Source organism: Podarcis gaigeae (genome assembly GCF_964106915.1).
Source record: "Podarcis gaigeae genome assembly, chromosome: 4".
In the NCBI taxonomy this organism is placed as follows: domain Eukaryota; kingdom Metazoa; phylum Chordata; class Lepidosauria; order Squamata; family Lacertidae; genus Podarcis; species Podarcis gaigeae.
In genome coordinates, this window is record NC_139677.1 from 51,063,318 (window position 1) to 51,083,174 (window position 19,857).

General features: G+C 40.9%; 1 protein-coding gene across 1 annotated transcript; it reads right to left on the bottom strand.

Annotated features, from left to right (window-relative positions):
• Positions 1–308: 308 nt before the first annotated feature.
• Positions 309–19,598, bottom strand: PWP2 (PWP2 small subunit processome component). Its single transcript, XM_083735019.1, has 21 exons — positions 19,170–19,598; positions 18,095–18,207; positions 17,576–17,670; positions 17,223–17,322; positions 16,176–16,319; positions 14,897–15,032; positions 13,516–13,745; positions 12,641–12,784; positions 12,328–12,398; positions 11,112–11,248; positions 10,452–10,600; positions 9,908–10,055; positions 8,989–9,139; positions 7,893–8,073; positions 6,313–6,460; positions 5,791–5,899; positions 4,485–4,550; positions 3,351–3,569; positions 2,710–2,860; positions 2,167–2,241; positions 309–1,192 (listed from the first exon to the last, which is right to left on the bottom strand). Exons 1-21 carry the CDS (start codon positions 19,185–19,187, stop codon positions 1,045–1,047), a joined length of 2,733 nt encoding a protein of 910 aa, XP_083591145.1. The 5' UTR covers positions 19,188–19,598; the 3' UTR covers positions 309–1,044.
• Positions 19,599–19,857: the final 259 nt, after the last annotated feature.

The window sequence follows — 19,857 nt, forward strand, 5'->3', positions numbered from 1 at the left end:
GGCTTTCGTCTTGCGAAGCAAGCCCATAGGGAAATTCGTCTTGCGAAGCCGCTAAAAAATCGGAAAACCCTTTCGTCTTGCGGGTTTTTCGTTTAGCGAGGCATTCGTCTTGCGGGGCACCACTGTAACATTGTTCACTTTATCCTGTGATACACGATTCACATTCAGGCTACAACAGCTGAGCATTTGCTGTTGTTTAACGTAGGAGGCCACATTATTACATACAACACTTTTCCACATTCAAGTCAGGGTAATTTTCTAGTATTCATAAAAGTAACTGCATGCCTTAATGCACTCCAGACAAGCTGTGAAGCTACGAACATGCCTTTATTACTAAACCATATTCTCATTTTGATATCTGAGAATACATCATGGATTATGAATAGCTAGAATCACTTGTGCATGGCCGGTTTCTAGAAATTGTCAGCCAGAGTTATTTGGGACATACAATGAGCTGCTTCGTAAGAAATATTTGCCTAGATATTCATTCAGTTGATCTCACATCCCACCAGTCCTAGTATTTGTCTTTTCCCCACAAACATCTAATAGTAGAATTTTATATCAATAAAATTGTGCTAAAGGTCAATGGACCATTTGCAATATGACTGCAGCACTTTTGCACGTTTACCCTAAAGCCAGAAAAAAGCCATGGCTAGGATCTATCCCCACTCGCATTCCACTACTTCCATGCATGCCAGAAGTCTATGTTTTCTTCCAGTGGCACCCCATGTATTCTTGCAGGGTGTCAATGGAAGGAGGCAGCTTAAAAGTTCCTGTGCAGAAACAGAAGTCAGCTGGTGGCAGATGGATCCTGCCCCTTCTCCCAGGCATCTAAAATGTTTGATGACATTGTCTAGCTTAAGATTTAGCAGTATCAAGAATTTACATGCTAGTTTAGAAACAGAGGACAAAAAGGAATAGCCTGCTTACTCCCAATCATGCTGCTGCATCACCTGTACAAAATATGCCTCTATGAGGGCTGCTCAGTTCTCAGTGAATACCACTGTTTAAATTACTTATGTATGAAAAAGTATTCTCAAAAGTTCATGGAAGTGCAGGCAATTCTTCCATGACAGAGTCATTATTGGAGTCTTCCAAATCTTCATTTTCAGACACTTCTGCTGTACGTTTCACACCCCTCTGTTGTGAAATGGCCATAATATATTTCATGTTATAACGGTTCCAGTCACAACTGCAGAGACAAAGACCATGGGGTGGGGGATTAGGTAGATTCAAAGCAGCGCGTGTAAGAGCTTTCCTATGTTTATAAAAAGTAGCCAATAATCAGACCACTGTCAGCAACATACTACTTGCATTGGTTCACACATGCCACACTCATAGCTAAATTTCTCAAGGCAAACCTGAGAATGGCTCCATTGAAAAGTATTATGTTTGAGGCAATATGAAAGTTATGTCTGTGGATTTTAATTGATGATGCTTCATTGGCACACACAACTAATTAACCACGATCTTTCTTACTAGTTGCTTCTGCAAGTAAACTCCATGTTGCAAGATGCTCTAATGTTGAAATAACAAACCATCAGATCTAACATATATGGTGACTCTCTGGCCTGCCAGACTTTCCCCAAGCCCTTTCCCTACCCCAGCTTCACTTTCTCCATGCTCTTCTGCTGATCAGTGCAGACCAGTGAGGAAGGTGCATTTTTCATCCCCACAAAGACACACCGGAAGGGTGGAATTAAGACAATGGGGAGAAAGACCTCTTCCTGAACTAATTGGAACAGGCTAGCTATCGGGGGCTGTTTGTTAAGGGTATGAGATTATGAGTCTGGTATGTACTGTGTGTTTGTGTGTGTGTGTTTGTGTGAATGGGGAAAGCATGTGTGTGTTCAAGGATGGAGTACAGTAGTACGCAGCCCCCAACTATCTTACCCGCCCCTGAAGGAATTTGGTGCTGGGAACAGGAGGGGTCCTTAAGGCAACAGGAAGGTCAGTGAGTGAATGGCAAGGCACTTGACAGAACAAAATCACACAAAGCTAGAAGATCCCAGGTAAAATTCTCCCCAATTCAATGCGGGATGTTAGGTGGAAGGAAGGGGAAAGGGAATTTTCATTAAGAAATGCTCAATATTCTAGTCAGAGTCATCTCTTTCTACTGGGAAGAGAAATTATTTGAAAGAGAATGCAACTGGACAAAATACGTACAGTTTGGAAACGTCTTCAAAGTGACGCTGAATGCTCTTCTGAAGGAATTGAATGGTGGGCAGCAGTTTCTCTGACCTGCAAAAGCACACAAAAAAGTTAACTCTTGGTTTGTAAAAATCATTCTGTACATTTTAAGAATAAAAAGGGCTAAATTCAAAACTTCAAATTTTCAAAGAACTGAGACAGCTGTGAATGGTGACTTGCAATGAAACAACTACTACTTGCAAAAGTGGTAAATTATGTCTCTCTCTCACACATACACAATATTGCTACAATTTAAGTTTCTGTCCACTGTGGCAGCTACCTGGTAATTAGGAATGTAATTTTCAGTCCAATCACCTTAAAGGCATAAAATTGGTACAAATACCAATTTTGCTAATTCAGATTCACAGTCTAAATAATGATATTTAATTTTCTAAAGCTAAGCAGATCTGGGCCCAACCAGTTCTGACGGGAAACCACTCCAAATTTCTTAGATAAGGGAAGGATACCAGTATGTCTTATTCTCTCTCTTCCCACACCCTTATCCTCAAGGTCACTAACCTTGTTTTTAACTTGCATCCATGTAACATAAGCAACTTCTGAGTCCAGATTAGATAGAATTCCAAATGACGAGATGTCTCAAAGGAAGAGGCTAAAAATTCTAGCATTTTTTCTATATACACTTCTGGAAGCATTGAGGAGATTACTTCAACTGTGGTTTAAAAAATAATAAGTTATTAGTTTAAATCACATGTGCAAAATCTTAAGCCAAAAAACCCCAGTATATTCTATATGATTCATCACTAAGCTTTCCAGTTCCAAGTTGTTGTTTTTTAATTAAAAAAAGATATCTCTATGCAAAGGAAATCCAAATCAATAAGCTGCCATACTGCACGATGCTATTCTTTCCATATTTCCCCCTCTTTCTAGATTCAGGTAGGTAGCCATGTTGGTCTGACGCAGACGAAATATAAGTTTGTTCTTTCTTAGTCTCTAAGGTGCTACTGCATATATATATTCATATATATATATTCCCTCTTATTCTTGCACACATGTCAAGCACCTGAGCTCATTTGGGACTTCATATACTTTCCCTTCTCCCTAATATATAGACAAACCAAGTATTGGAGACATTTTATAACTTCAGGAAATCTAGCTTTCTGCAACCACCACATTAGACTGGCAACAGAATTCCAGCTTACTTTCATTGTATGGAACAGTTTCTAGGACCTCCTGAATCAGTTTCTTCTCATTCAGTCGAAAAGACATGACAATCGCCTTGGTGTACTCCTTCTGAACCAGTACTTTACGAATACTGCTAGGGGTGATGTCAATTTCTAGGTCGTATGGATCAAAGACCAGACTAGAGTCCAAAGAATAGATAAGAAGACCTTCTGTGGTTGTTGCTGCCCAGCTTCGTCCTACAAGAGAAATATTGCTTGTGCTAGTTAAAATAGTTCATGTCTGGAAGGAGTAATATTGGAAAATTATATTAGACAGCTTTTATAAACCAAGATCTTGAAGAATAAATCTACGTATACAAACAACCTTATTCTTAAACTGTACTGGCTGGCATAAAACATGTACTTTCCACTAGTCAAATCAAAGTGCAAATAAGTGACAAATATCTAGTAATTATGATTAGTTATGCTGTTCTAGGGGTGAACTAAGACAGCCATCTCATTCCAAAGCAAGTAATGGTGGGAACTGTAGTTTAATTCAATTCCCAGTTCCTTTAACAAACTACAGCTTCCATGACACTTTGGGGGAAGCCCCGTGCTTTAAATATGTGGTGTGACCCTGCCACTGTCACTGCAGATCCTTGTTTCTTCAAGTTTCCTTCACTACTCCTTCCTGCTGCAAATGAAAGGCAGAGGTCTGATTGGTTGCCCCTCAATGCTGATGGCAAGAGATGGATGCACAAAACAGCATATGAGGAGTGTTAGGGGAAACACTCAAGGCATGGGGAGGGCCAGGGGAGCATGATTTTGAGGGAGCTCAAGCACACAGGGATCCCCACATGTTTCATATAGGCATCAATTTTGTGTGGATATCTATTTGGACATTTGGAAGGCTTATTAACCTATGTTTAATTTAAGATTTACTTACTAATGGTGGTCTATCTTTCGTATTATTTGTATATGCCAGTTATCATTATTATTTTTCTCTTCCTTCTTTCTCTTCTTTTATTTCCTCTTTTCCCTTGTTCTTCTCATTAAATTCACACACACACAAAATAGCAATTTTTAAAAAGACAGCCCCTTCATTTCTTTTAAACCACCACAACCTGATCCTAAAAGCAGCACCAATGCCAGTTCCATTCTAAAAGCACCCACCGGTAGGAGAGAAGCGGAGGCAGGTCACTCTTATTTCTGGTTTGAAGGATCGAGAACTCATGTCACCTGAAACAAAGTAAAAGACAAATTCAGTTCACTTCTTGTCTTAAATATTCATTTTACATGTACAGTGGTACCTCTGGATGCGAACGGGATCCGTTCCAGAACCCCGTTCGCATCCTGAAGTGAATGCAACACACGACTTTGTGTCTGCGCGTGTCGCGTTTCACCGCTTCTGAGCATGACGTCATTATGAGCGTCTGCACATGCGTGAGCGGCGAAACCTGGAAGTAACGCATTCCATTGCTTCCAGGTTGCCATGGAGCGCAACCCAAAAATGCTTAACCTGAAGCGTATTCATCCCTTGGTATGACTGTACTAACCATGAGAATCCAAGTTAGTTAGCAGTCAGTATGGCAAGCCAGTTGCACTAGCATTTGTAAAAAATAAATAAAATATTTCTAAAAAGGTTTAAAACTGTTTGCCAGAGTTTAAACAGCATAGTAAAAACTACATTTTGGGCTGTGTCCAACACTGAAAGCTTCACACAACATTCCTCCCTGCATGCAATGGAACATCCTCTCACGTACCCCACCAGTCCCGCCGACACACTCAAAATAAGTTTTTGGAGGGGTGGGGAACCCCTGGAGCAGCTTTTGCTGATGTACCAGAAAAAGAGAGGCAATGAAAGTCCTGTTGCACAAGTGGAACTCTGCTTGCGCAGTGTTGGATACAACCCATTTCCATCCCTATCATTACTGTCACTGAACAGATTGTTGCAGTAATATCTAGGAATCTGCCTATCCTTCTGATTGCAGCATTGGATGGGGCTGATGGGAGCGAAAACAGATTAAGACAGGTAAACTGCAAGAGAACACAGGAAAGAGGCAACAGGGACCACTTCACAAAACAGGGATGGATGTGAAAAAGCTGGTGGTGACCACAGTGCTGGAGGCCCTGAATCCCTTCCCTAGAACCATCACGGAATGTGAAACCGATGGCTGCATCAACCTCAGCATTTTGAAATCTTAAATTCCAAGCGCCCATTCTCACACAATGGGTTTCACTCTTCAGGAGATGTCAAAAGAAGACAAAGTGCTATTAGCTGGACTCCCAGCTTTAAAAAAAAAGGTTTGATCACCGCTTTAGGAAGTAAAAGTGAGAAAGCATAAACAAAAGGCTTGCTTTGCATGCTCTCACCCTTTCCATTCCTCCCCGACTCAGCAAGGGAGCTTCCTAGCTCACAGAGTACCTGGCACACATGAAACAGCAGATAAGCGGAAAATTGTGAAATGGAAACAGATACCTCTTTTAACTCCCGGAAGAGGGATTGCAACATTATCATCGTCCCCAGTTCCTTCATCTATTAATGCCATGCTACCAAATTCAGTCATTTTCCTGCGATCCAAGTACTCCTGTAAAGTTGAAAAACAACAACAACATTGCAAAGCTTATATTCTTCAGGTAGAAGGCACATGAATTCAGGTAAACTATTTGAAATTTCTATAATGTTTCAGAATATTTAAAGGGCTACAGCATTTGCTCAATCTCTATTCCTCCAAATCTAAGATGTGCGCATGCTTTCTGGATAAAAGTCAAGCACTAGAAAGACAACATTGGTTCATACCAGAAATAGATTGGAATGTCATAACAAAATACTTCGGAGCACAGATTTGCATCACTTGGTCCAAAAACTGAATTCATTGACAGATTACAACTCAGGTTGCCACAGGGAAGAAGAAGCACAAACATACTTCTGTTTAATAGTGTCATATAGATCATACCCAAACATACACAAGAAATAAGGGGGGGAGAATCAATCACTAACCTCCATTGCATCCAAAGACAAGTTGCAAGATATTTCAAATTTCTTAATGAGCATCTGTTCCTTGACATGATAAATGCAAACAAACTTTGACTGCCCTCCTGCTAGAATACACTGCCCATCAGCCGAGTAACATAGAGTAGTAAAAGATCTGGGGAGGAAAACAAAGACATGTTGGATTTATGTTATAAGTCAGTCCCTTCCACCAAGAGAGATATTCTGGTTATGCTGCAGATAGATGTCTGTTGTGCTAAGAAATTAGGTTCTCATTTCTCTACCCAACCATTCCAACCATAGCCATCTTAAAATCATTTTTTCATGAACTAAAGAGACTCAACACATAACAGAAAAAGGTCAGGATTGAAATAAACAATGTTGTGACAGCCTGAATACCATGGGGTTATTAATTATAATAGAGCCATCTATTTTATTAGCGAGAGATTTAAAAAAGAGAAAATACTTATATCGCCTGACATGTTCATCACTGTTTAAAAACCTACCTGCAATAAGTTCTTTCTTTGCAAAAATTATCTGAATAAGTTATCTGAATACAGTCCTTCAAAATATATGCCTGCCATTCTCTTACTGCCTTTGCCTGCTAACATGGTAAGAGGGGTGCTGAATGAGCTCTAACAAATTGCAGGATTACCTTTTGCACAGCAACAAGTAAAACCTAAGACTCTGACTACAAGTCTGACTAAAAGCTCATAGTTGATGGGAGCATTAAGTCAGATGACCACATCTTAAGAAGTTATCAAATCCAGATACTAATACAATCACATATGCACACTTTTATCTGCAGTAAGGAGACAAAATGTCATTTAATTTACAAAACATCAATAGGACGCACAAGAGAGCTTTCAAAGGCAGCAAGCAATGCGCAAGCTTCCTACTTCTCTATTAAAACTAGTCTAATAAAACTCAAGTTCACCAGATACACAGGCAGTTAATTCCAACAACCATATTAAAAAGGTAAAGGTACCCCTGCCCGTATGGGCCAGTCGTGTCCAACTCTAGGGTTGTGCGCCCCTCTCACTTAAGAGGCCAGGGGCCAGCGCCGTCCGGAGACACTTCCGGGTCACATGGCCAGCGTGATGAAGCTGCTCTGGCGAGCCAGCACCAGCGCAGCACACGGAAACGCCGTTTACCTTCCCGCTATAAAGCGGTACCTATTTATCTACTTGCACTTAAGTGTGCTTTCAAACTGCTATTAAGTATCCCTAATTCAAAGGAAGAGAGCTAGTCCTTCCTAGAATAGGGTCACAAATGGGTTAGATGACACTGGAGATCCCTCCCACCCCTGTGATCAAATAGTCAACCAACTTATGTAACAAGCAAATAGAAAGAGAACCTATCTAGTTGACGCTGACACAAAGCCCCACACATACATGATAAAAAAGAATATAAGTTTCAGCACCACCCCTCCTCTCCCCTCCTCTCCATCCCTGACCTTATTCTGTACTCAACACTAATGTCTCATAACAAATGTAACTGATCTGTAGAAAAGACTTTACAACCTGAAAAAAGAGACAAGGCATGTACTTCTGTAAACCAAGGGATTTTTTTTTTTTAAGTCTACCTACTTCCCCTTAGCAGATTGTTTGGCGGTTATTTTGTCCAGCTCTTTTCTGCCCATCTGAAGGTCATGTCGCCCCACAATTGACCCCGTCTGCACAGCATTTTCATGGTCCCAGAAAGTGATCTGTCCATCCAAGGAAGCAACAGCAAGTTCACTGCCATCCGGACGAAAAGCAACAGCGAGCACTGGAAAAGGTAAGGGAGCAAAACCAAAGTCACGCCTTCCTGTATGTACATTTCGGCCACATTGCCCTCAGTTGTTAAAAAACACACACAGATAAACTCAATGAAACCAGATTCAGAATTTCCAGAAATCACACATGAACACACACGCTCAACACATAACATATCCATCGTCACAAAGACTATATATAATGCTGTGCTGTATAAAGTCGTGCTGAAACATTTATCCTGGCATTTTTTTCATTTCTGAACCTTTTGCAGTTTACATTTTGCAGTTTACATTTTAAAGCAGGTACTGCTGACACATGCTGTACTGGGTTGGTTGGTTGGTTTTAATGCAAATGTATTGGTATCGCCAAGCTTTTATGCAATGGAGATTGAATGACTTCATTTACTCATTTTAATATGAATCTTATAATGCTTGCTCATTGACTGTTTCTCATCTGATCCTTCAGCTTGTTATTATAGTATGTATTGCAGTTTATGGTGCACTCCATGTTTTGCAACCTGCCCTAGGACTGGGCAACAAAGAAGGGAGACAGAAATGCTTCAAGTAAATACAAGTAAACACAGATGTACTACCTGACAAATTAAGTTCCAGTTACAGAACTCCACCACCCTTCTGAGTAATACCCCTCCCCACCTTCTCACTATATAGAAGGGTCTGGAAACTTCTGTTTCAGTGTATCTGAAGAAGTGTGCATGCACACGAAAGCTCATACCAAGAACTAACTTAGTTGGTCTTTAAGGTGCTACTGGAAGGGAAAAAATTTAAGTTCCAGTTGTGAGGGGAAAGCTGCATTATATGCAAGCTTTCTTCCCAGAACCTAGGACCAATTGAAGCTTTAACCAGCCACCCAACATCACATGGAGAACATAGCTGCCTGCATTCACACAAGAGATTTCCAAGGGACTCACCATCCGAGTTCAGTGCCAGTGTTTCCTTGGTCCTCCAGCTATCCAGCATATCCCACAACCTGACTGTCTTATCCCAAGAGGCACTTGCTAGGACACACTTGACGGGATTAAAACACAGGCTACTGATGGGGCCTTCATGACCAGCTAAGACCTAATGGAGAAAAGCCAATTTGACTTATTTTATACATGTTTGTTTACACAGGATCTTATACAGGGAAAACAATAATCCACAGATGGAACTATATGCATACCAAATGCAAAAGTTGCACATTAGAGATTTCATTACCGGGTTGTAATTCCCAACATTTAAAGTTACTATAGTATATGACTTTTGGGGCACATTTAAAATCGGCAAAGCACATGACCAGATCCTTCTAATGCACCACCAAATCAGAGCAAGGATCCAGGATCACAAACGCTAGGACTTTCAATACAGCAACACTAGAACAATCGCTGTATCGCCATCACAGCTGTGGATCAGCATCGCGAGACATGACTATATGGCAACAGATATCATTGCCAGATTCAGCACGGCAGCACACACAGAACAGCTAACATACATGGGATACATCCTTATATTGAATAATCATAATGGGAGTGAAAATGATAAGCAGACCTCTCCACTTGCTCTACAAAGGATTCTGTTGAAGCTATGAAGACACAGGGAACACCAAGTGGGCACAGCTGTGCCGATCAATAGGGTTCGATGTTAGAAGCTGAATTTATATGCAAAAACTGCACATTAGCTAGTAAGATAAATTAAAGATGTGCCTATTTTTAATCACGCTCAACTCACTCAAGTTCAATGATTCTTTTAAATCCTGCAAATATATACGGTCTCTGCTCTAAGGATGGAATCAGCCTCAATTAAAAGCAGTTTCAAAAGGGGTTGAGACAACCAAAACAAAATGCCTCTTACATCTAAGAGTCGCCCACTCTGCACTGACCACACAAATACTTCAAAGGAGTCCTGAGAACCAGCTGAAACAATCTCGCCACTGGAGTCCACAGCCAAGCAAGAGAACTGTGTTGGTCGTGGGGAAGTGAAGGTGCGGAAATTGCGGTACCTGTTTAAAACATGCAGAAATGTGATTTAAGGAAAAACTTTGGTGCTTGTATACTATTCTAGGTCAAAGTCCCTCAGTGATATCACAAAAAGTGATGGAATATCCCAAGTGAACAACTGATTAGCTTTTAAAAATTATATTTATACAACCAAAGAATAGGCTTCTCAATGGAGAAGGCTAGGCTTTGATTGTTTCTGAAACTGGAAGCAATTTTTCTATTGGATACTTTCAAATTATGAAATGCTCACATGACACAATGGCACAAGAGGAGTGTACCACATCTAACCAAACAACATTCTAGATATTAATTAGAAATATTCCCTCTAAATTATCTGGTTTTCCACTCCAAGCTCAGGGAAGAGAGAATTTTGCTAGGGGGGTAAAAGAATAATTTACCTGTGCAGATCAAAAGCTCGAACTGTCCCATCTAAGGAAGCACTCAGAATGACATATCCTGAAGCGGTAAATGTTACGGCAGATATACTGCTTGTATGTTCTGTAAAAGTTACAAAACAGAAGCCACTGCTGGTGTTCCACACCTTCACCTGAAAATAAAACAGAAAATGCTCCAGTAAGCTTCAGAAATATTCCTTTTCTGGGGCTGACACAGTATCGAGATTCAAGTCACTGAAAGAACATTCCCGCACACCACTTAGCAGAGCTAAACACCCAGGGAAGTTAAGCAAGCCATTCAAAATCACACATGCAGAAGCCCAAGGACATGAATTTATCATTTTGTCATCAGCTGGAAACATCACTGACAACATGATCTGGCCAGACATTACGAGTCACTACAGCCAACCAAGAACGTGGTCAACTTCCATGTTACACAGCTTTGCTTCTGCTCCAAATATACACTAATGTCTTTTTTCTAAAAAAATAATGCAAGCATCACCCATAGCAAACAGGAATGACAACATATCCAAAATAAATTAAGGTTCCTAGCTCCTAGGAACTTTAAGAGCTCCTTTCTTAGTATCTTTATAGTATATGTCCAGAAATTGCAGATTTTAGAGAACTACGAACTCCATGTTCAATAACATGCGGCAGACTTACTTTCCCATCATCTCCGCCAGTGACTAAGTACTGCCCATCTGGAGAATATGCAAGAGAAACCATGCTGTTGAAATGGCCTTGCTGCTTTAGCACATAGGACTCGCTCTGCCATTCCCAAACCAGAAGCTGCCCCAGACCTGTAAGGATAATGACAAGTAGTTCAGACTCAAATACAACTATTCAATCTATACATTTTCCTGCAGCACCAATACATAGAATACACCAACAAACACAAAGCTATGTCTGTAAATTGCAGTTAATGAGTTCAGAAATACGGTGGGTGTAAGAACTGCATCAATCAAGCCTGACCAAACTGGATTAGCATTCGGTTCCACTGGATTCTTACTTTTTACACAAGCTTGTGCTTGCCCATATTCACAAGGACAATGTGATGCACGAACTGGCAGTGCAACACACATTGCCATGACCATGCCTTGTGAGGAATGGTTGAGGAGCTGGGTATGTTTAGCCTGGAAAAGAGGAGATATGATAGCCACCTTCAAATATCTAAAAGGCTGCCACATGGAAGATGGAGGAAGCTTGTTTTCTCCTGCTCCAGAGGCTAGGGCCCAAACCAATGTATTCAAGTAACAAGAAAGGAGATTCTGACTAAGCCTGCTCTTGTTCATGATTTCATAACCCAGCTTGATAAAGAAATGGGTCCAACCTCCCTAATTTTGCCTGGATGTGATAACTTTCCAAAGTCTCTAAAGGAGCGATCATATGCACAAGAAGCTGACACAAAGCAAGCTGGTGTAGGTTAAGACAGCATGAAGTGAAACCTGATCCAAACACTGTCGAACAGTAGGGATGCTGTTCTGCCTGAGCATAGCAAGTCTTTCAAGGTGTATTCTATGGCAGGTCATGTAGCCAAACTGAAAGGGCTCAGGATCCAGCCTAAGTCGGAGAGAGGGCTCTGGCCCTGCACCTGCCATGACCTTTTTGGGGAACTTACACCAGCTTGGCTTACCAGCTTCACCTCACCTGGCTGAACCTCGACTGAGCAAGGATAAGCAAGTTATGCTATGGTGTCTTCAACAGAGTCAGCACTGGGGACTTAACACCAGCAGAACTGAAGATTTAAGCTTCTCATCCCAGCAGCCCCCAATTTATATCTAAAGGAATTTCCACGGATGAAGTGTGTCAAAGGGTTCTCTCAACATAACTGATTGTATAAACAGACCCTCATTCAACTGTGTGTCTCATAGTTACGCACCTGCACACCCAAAAGCAATCCAGTCACCAGTACTGTTGATAGAAATAGATGCGATCCTTTGGTCCGAAATGCTAAGTAGCAAAAAGAAAGAAAGAAACTGCTTAAGGCGAAGCATTTGGGTGCCCATGCTAAAATTTCAGACCCATATAAAATAATGCATTATTAAGTCATAAGAACCTGTAGATGAAGAAAGGACACTAATACCAGTATCACTCTGTCCAAGCTTATAAAGCAGAAATTGCTTTTAAAGAAAACAAATTTTGTTCTTTCTCTAGAATTACATTTCTCTATAATAAGCAATATCCATACTTACCTTAAAGAATGGATGAGATTGAATTCTGGAAGTTCATGGAGGTGAAAAATTCCAGATGCGAAGCCAGTGACTAGTAGGTGAATTTTCTTGTGGTAAGCTGCAGCTGTCAAGGTGTTAAAATCACCTTCTTTGTTGAAAAAGTATCTGAGAAAAGAATTGAAATATGCTACTGACATGCGTTTAATGCAGGGCATATTTACCACTCAATTAATTTCATAATACACCAGCAAAAGACCAATTGTACTCTGACATTTTGGACATGAAGTAAAAACAAGTAAAGAAAGGTAGCCATCTATTAAAAATCCAAGCAACATCCAACCCACCACTTTTAAAAAAAACAATTAAAAAATGCTATAAAAAAGTCAAAGGAAGAAACAATGTTGTGGTTAACACTGGATACCACCAGCAGTAGCTTCCACCTGCCCACGAACTGTCAGGCACAGTGGGGACTCGGCAGCAGAGCAATGCTTGCCCCCCACTGGTTAACCAGTGAATCAGGGGATAGAATTGCTAGGCATGGCATTTTTCTGTTCCACCTCTAACATGTCCACTTCAGATCCTGCCACATTGACAGGGGAAGTCTGAGCCTGTTTCTTATTAACTGAATGCTTGTTAAGGCAGTGTTGTCCACCACAAGGGAAAGTCTAAGTGCTTTCAGTTGAACATGCTTGGAGATTGTGGTGTGGGAGATCTTCACACTTTAGAAGGTTAGAATGCCATAATCCTAATCAAGAGTCATGCCTGCAGCACATTCATAGTGTGACAATGAGACAGTCTAATGGAACTGTTTTGTTTTCATATACACTGGCTTTGACTACATGACCAAGCTCCTGGTTGCAACATATTCCTCCTTTTCTCTCTGAAAGATCACTTACTTGGCAGCACATGAGTATTTTACTCTCTTTCCCTTCTCTTTTTTCTTATGTGTGCTGGCTTTCCCATGGACCTCTTTGCCCTTCTGTTCTTCCATCAACTCTTCATCTAGGCCTTCTGCCAATTCTGCCTTATCTTCAGTTTGATCTTTTGGGGGTCGAACTTTCAAACCATCTAGTTCTGTATCGCACTGCCAGACACACAAAGCCCCATCTCTGCTGACAGTGTACAACTGGAACACCAAAACATAATGATTAACATCATTGCACAACTGAAATGAGCCTTAAGCAGATGAGCTAAACAAACATTTGATGTCACTATGCTCAACTGAGAGTCGAAAGGATACTTAGCTCAAAAGACTGCAATTCTCTAAGAATAAAATGTTCTCTCATGAAACTGTAAAACAGAATCTTGTATGCTACTTGACTTACAAGGGAAAAAAAGGACCACAGTTCAGCGAAAAAGCATCTCCCTTGCAACATAGTCATGCAGACCCCCAATTTAATCCCTCATGTCTCCAGATAGAGCTGTGAAAAGCTCCTGCCTAAAAGCCTGGAAACTCACTATCAGCCAGTATAGACAAGACTGAGCCCGATGATAGATAGATAGATGATAGATAGATATAGATAGATAGATAGATAGATAGATAGATAGATAGATAGATAGATAGATAGATATAGATAGATAGATGATAGATAGATAAATAGATAGATGATAGATAGATAGATAGATAGATAGATAGATAGATAGATGATAGATAGATAGATAGATAGATAGATATAGATAGATATAGATAGATAGATAGATAGATAGATAGATAGATAGATAGATATAGATAGATAGATAGATAGATAGATTCAGTATGAGCCAGCTTCCTGTGTACCTAATTACAAAGACATTATCTTTCAATTTGAACTTATTTGAGAGAAAGCAATCTTGGATGTGAGATGTCTAATAAACTGAATTTTAAGACCAAATATAAAGCCTTGTTGGGATCGTACTTTATTGTTATCTTACGTTTATTGTACACTTTTGAGCTCCGCTGTATACATACATTCTAAATATATACATTCATTAACTGCCAATGTCCAAAATCCATAACAGGCCCTTCTGGACTTAGAAATATGGGAACATAATATATCTGAGGTGCTGATTGCTGGCTTATTTCTGGGCACCCAGGACATCAGTTCTGGGCACATTTTTAAAGAACTGCCACTGCCCCCCAGATAAGCAATCTGCAGAAGACCCCTACAGTATATAAACACCTTGAGGAAAGTAGACTATACACAGCCTTTCATTGACTTGTGCCATATAATTATCCAAAAGCAAAGTACACTAATCATAAAAACCAATGCAATATATATATATATATGAGGTACATACATCTAGACTGTTTCCTTCAAAAAAACAGGCAACAATTGCATCCTTATGACCTCCCAATGCATAATAAATCAGATTGGCCCATCGCTCTGCTCCAAACACCCACGTTGACGTATCTTTGCTTCCTACTGCAAAACATCTAGAATAAAAGAATCGTAGTTAGATTCTATCTCAAAAACTACATCATAGTGGATATGTGAACAAGCAGTTTATATTGCTCAATTCTATTGGCAGTGAGAGGCCTTTGGAAAGATAGCAAGGGACGAAGAGACAGATTTGGATCCAAAAGTTCAGTGCCACTGGAAGGAAATCATGGGATTCCAAACCACAGTTCCCAGTTCCCGCCATCTGAGTGGATAGTCTCTCCAGTTTAAACTGGGAAAAGGCATTTGGTCGATCCCTTACTGCTATTGGCCAATGTGTGTACATGTGGATATACAAAACGGAGGCAATTGAAATAGATCAGTGGACACTTAATGATATTAGAAACTGATTTAAGTAAACTTTTATAGACAGTGAATTTGGAGAAATACATTATATTTATTTGAAAGAGGAGAAAATTAAGGAGTCATTTTTAATATATTTCAACAACCCTTTTTTAAAGGATGGAATAATTGTATGGAACGATGGAAATGATTGCATTACAAATCTTAAGTTGGATTCAGAGATCCATGAGAGGATTTCTGTTCAATAAATGGGATGTTTCCAGGTCTAATTCACAGAAGAGTGGGGAAGGTGATTTTCCATTGGTCCTTCTCTGCACATATACACCCCAACTACTCTGGAGGGTTGGGGAACCTCTGGAACAGTGTCAGAAGTGGCAGCAGAGAGCTGTAGGAGGAACAGATTAAAAAAAAGTATGTCCCTCTTTCTGTTCAGGGAAGCTTGGGCTTGACTGCAACACCTTCTGTGTAGAGAAAGAATATTTCCATTTGCAGACAGGTTCTGCTGGACCCAACCCTCTATGCTTACTTTAATAAAAATTGTTTATTAACTCAGGAGTTAACAAAATCTCTATTAACGAATGAAAAATGTGGACAATGGAGAATCCTGAAACAATAACCTGAACTTTTAGCATTACTGTTAAGGGAATTTATGAGATGAGGCACTGCCTAAATACACTCTCCTAAAAAGAGCAATGCAAGATTTTCTTTTCTTTTCTTTTTGCAATGCAAGATTTTCAAAATTATCAGCAGATACAATCAACCCAAGTCGCATTGGCTTTCAATGTATTTGCTCATTTTCTATGTTGCCTTGGTAAACTGCATATATTAAAACTTACTTAGAATCATCTGTCCAATCAATGCATGTTGTTTCGTCATATGCACCATAGTAAGTTGTGTCAAGGACAAACGCATTAAATTCTCGCTTTTTTCCTGGGGCATGGTACATCAGAGCAACGTTCTCCTTTGTGACCACAAATTTCCTGTTTTACATAATATGAAAAATGAACTTAACATACATAATTATTCAGCAGAGAAATAAAAATGAACAAGATGATGCCAAGTGCATGTATTCAGATAATGCAGTAGAACTGTGCAGGTTTCCAAGGTTTATATATCTACACACATACATAAACATAAGCGAAAGTCTGTATTTACAGCTAGATAGTTATTTGTAATTATTTTGTCACCAGACACTTTTGTACAAGAAGCATATTGATTTTGGGTGTATAAAGGTGATCCGGTAAAAATGTCACGTTTCCTACTGTGTCTATTACCGTATTTTTCGCTCTATAGGACACACCTTGTTTTAGAGGGGGAAAACAAGAAAAAAAATTCTCCCCCTCTCTGCCCAGTGCCCCTTCAGCGAAGCGGCAGGAGGCGTTGCGCAGAGAGGGGGAGAATTCCCCCCCTTTGTTTTCCCCCTCTAAAACAAGGTGCCGTTTAAGGTGAGTTCAGTCGTTTCAGGCGGCTACCTTGGAAGCCTGGAGAGCAAGAGGGGTCGGTGCACACCAACCCCTCTCGCTCTCCAGGCTTCAGGTTCCTTTCGACCTGCTCTTTGGGGCTGGCGGGGGGAAGCCCACCACCAGCCCCAAAAAACAGGTCGGGGTGAAGCGGAAAGGCGCGCAGCGAAGAGGCTGCTGCCATAGTCGCGCGTCACCTCTTCAGCTGGGAGAGGGTCGCGGGGCTATGGCTTCTTCGCTCCATAGGATGCACACACATTTCCCCTTCATTTTTGAGGGGGGGAAAGTGCGTCCTATAGAGCGAAAAATACGGTACTTCCCAACTCCTATGATAAGCAAAATTCAATTCAACAACAACTGGTACTACTATCACTTATATATACAAAAAAAGAAATTAACACAAAACCAGGAAGTTTCTCTTACTTTCCATTTGGGGAAAAACAGACACTGTGCACAGGTTTCTGAAAATGGAACTGATGAATCACAGATTTACTGATCAAGCTGACAAGTAAGGCAGCTCCCTCTGTTGGAAAAAGAACAAATAGATTGAGCATCATTTATATTCAGCCCAATTTCAAACTCAAATTTCTAAATGAAATAAAAGAGTCATGTTATTCAAGGGACTATAATAAAAGCAAACAACATTTTTTGCCTTGATTGTTGAACATTATAAAAGATAGTTATACTTAAAATGAATCTAACCGTAACTTATATTTCTGTTAAAAATTCGTGATACTGACTGATTTTTTTTAAATTATATTAAAAATCTAAAATACCTTCATCAACTAATATAGCAAGATTTCCATCTGGAGAGAGTCCCACACATGCGACATTGTACTGGCTTGCCAGTGGTAATGTTTCAGACTTGTTACTGGAAGAGAAGAGGGTGAAAGAATCAATAAAACGTCCAGTGACAGAACTGTATGCAAAATGCTAATCTGTTATACACCTCTGCCCAATCCAGGAAGTGTGCATTGCACATAGAAATACATTTCTGCACACAATACCATGTTTCTCAAGCCAGATTTCCTTTATGTCATCCCACATGTATGAAGGGGAGTGGGAAATAGCTACATCCTTCCCAGTGTGAATGCAGTGTACTATTCATTAGCCCATTTTATAACTTTGACAATGGAGCACATTCTTTCACTATAGTGGAACAACAGAAGAGACCCAGAAACAGACCCAAGTAGCCCTTTTAACAGTCTGTGTTATATGCAGAGGCTCAATACCTCTAGTGGTCATTTACTCTTTGAGAAAGCTCATTTATAACGGCAATGAAAGAAGATGCATACTTTTTCAAGTCAAAGACGGTAATTCTGTTTCCCACAGGACTAATCAGAGAGTTCCCATCTGGAGTGAAATTCAGGTTTCCGTGTCGGTAGACTGTACCCAGCAAGTTGGAGAACTGAAAAGAGAGAGAAGCGAAGTGAATGCAGACTTAACCAGTAGTTGGTCTCTAAGGTACTACTAGACAATTTTTTAATTTTTTTATATAAATACCTATGAAGTTTCAAATAGTACAAACCAGTGAGGGGATAAATTAAGAGGATATAGTGCAGAAGCAGCCAATGTGGGGCCCTCCAGATGTTGTTGGACTCCCATCAGCCCTTGACAACATGGTCAATGGTCAAGGATCACAAAAGTTGCAGTCCAACATCATCTGGAGATCACAGCATTGTCTACCTGAATAACGGATGGGATGAAAGAAGAGTATTTGACTTGTAGCCAACTCATTCTCCCAACCACAGGGAGGATGTGCACAGATGCGTCTATCTGTCAAGTAGGAGGAAAAGACAGGAGTTTTGCAAGGAAAAAAGGCAGCTAGGGGATAGAAAAGATGGTGCAAATGGAAGTTAACATTAATGTTCAATTTCAACTATTTGTGGCATGCCAAGTACCAGAGTCAGCTAGTTAAGCAACACATAAAGATAGCAAATTTTGTGTGCATTTGCCAGATTATGAGCAAATGCGGATAGTCGGCAGTGGCGGAGGTGGGCAGGAGAGTTCCTGGCTTCCAAGAGGATTAAAGCTGGACACGCTACTCGAGCAATTTGGCAAGATAACGATTAAAAGGAGCAACAGGAAGGGAAAAGGAGGACAGGGATCACATACTCTCCAACATTTCTCCAGTTAAAACAGGGACATCCTAAGGAAAAAGTGGGACAGTCCGAGGTCAAATCAGAAACATCTAAATCAGGGACGCCCCTGGGAAACAGGGACGCTTGGAAGGTCTGGGATCAAGCGGCCGCCCAGAGGCTGGGCCCTCAAGAAACGGGCAGCGACGGGCTCCTCTTGCCAGTCCTAGGGCTGCCCAAGCTCCGAGACCCCCGGCCAGAAAGGACGAAGCCCCCCGCCCTGTAAGCGAACCTTGTAAGCGAACTTCATCCCCGCGCAGATTCCGGCACTCGGTCAGCAAACACATGGGCAGCACGAGTCGGCCGGAAGAGCCGCTTCGTTTTGCTTCCGGGTTCAGAACATTTCCAGGGCGACCTATCTGTTCTCTTTCTCTCGCTCTCTCTGCCGGCTCCTGTTGCGTCACTCAGACAGGGAACCGAAAGCTCCCGGAGACTCGCACTCCACGTTCCGAGCGACATTCCTCCCCTCCGCTGCCGCCCCAACCCGCGTATAATTTGGGCCGGTGGGGAGCCGCGAGGTGCAGCTCATTTAAAGGCTGCTTTCTTGAGCACTCTTTCTCGAGAGCATGCCTCGAGTCATTATTTATTATGGTTATTTTTATAAAAAAAATACGTTCTTTTTTCCATACAAGTAGGAGGGTGCTTGTTTCCTTACGCTTTTATAGCGGCAGGGCAGTGGAAGCAAAACCTGCGTTATGGCTGCAAGCTGTAAAAAGTAAAGTGAGCTTAAAATGCAAAAGCGCCCACGTGGCCATCAGGATTGGCACGCGGTCTTTTGCTTTTATTTCAACGTGTCAGGAATGTAGCAGCTGTGCTAAGGATGAGGTAGAGATTGGGAGGGGTGTCGTTTTGTGGCTCACAACTTAATGCACGTGGTCATCCGAAGGGCATAAGCTACTAAATCCGATGTCTAAAATTAT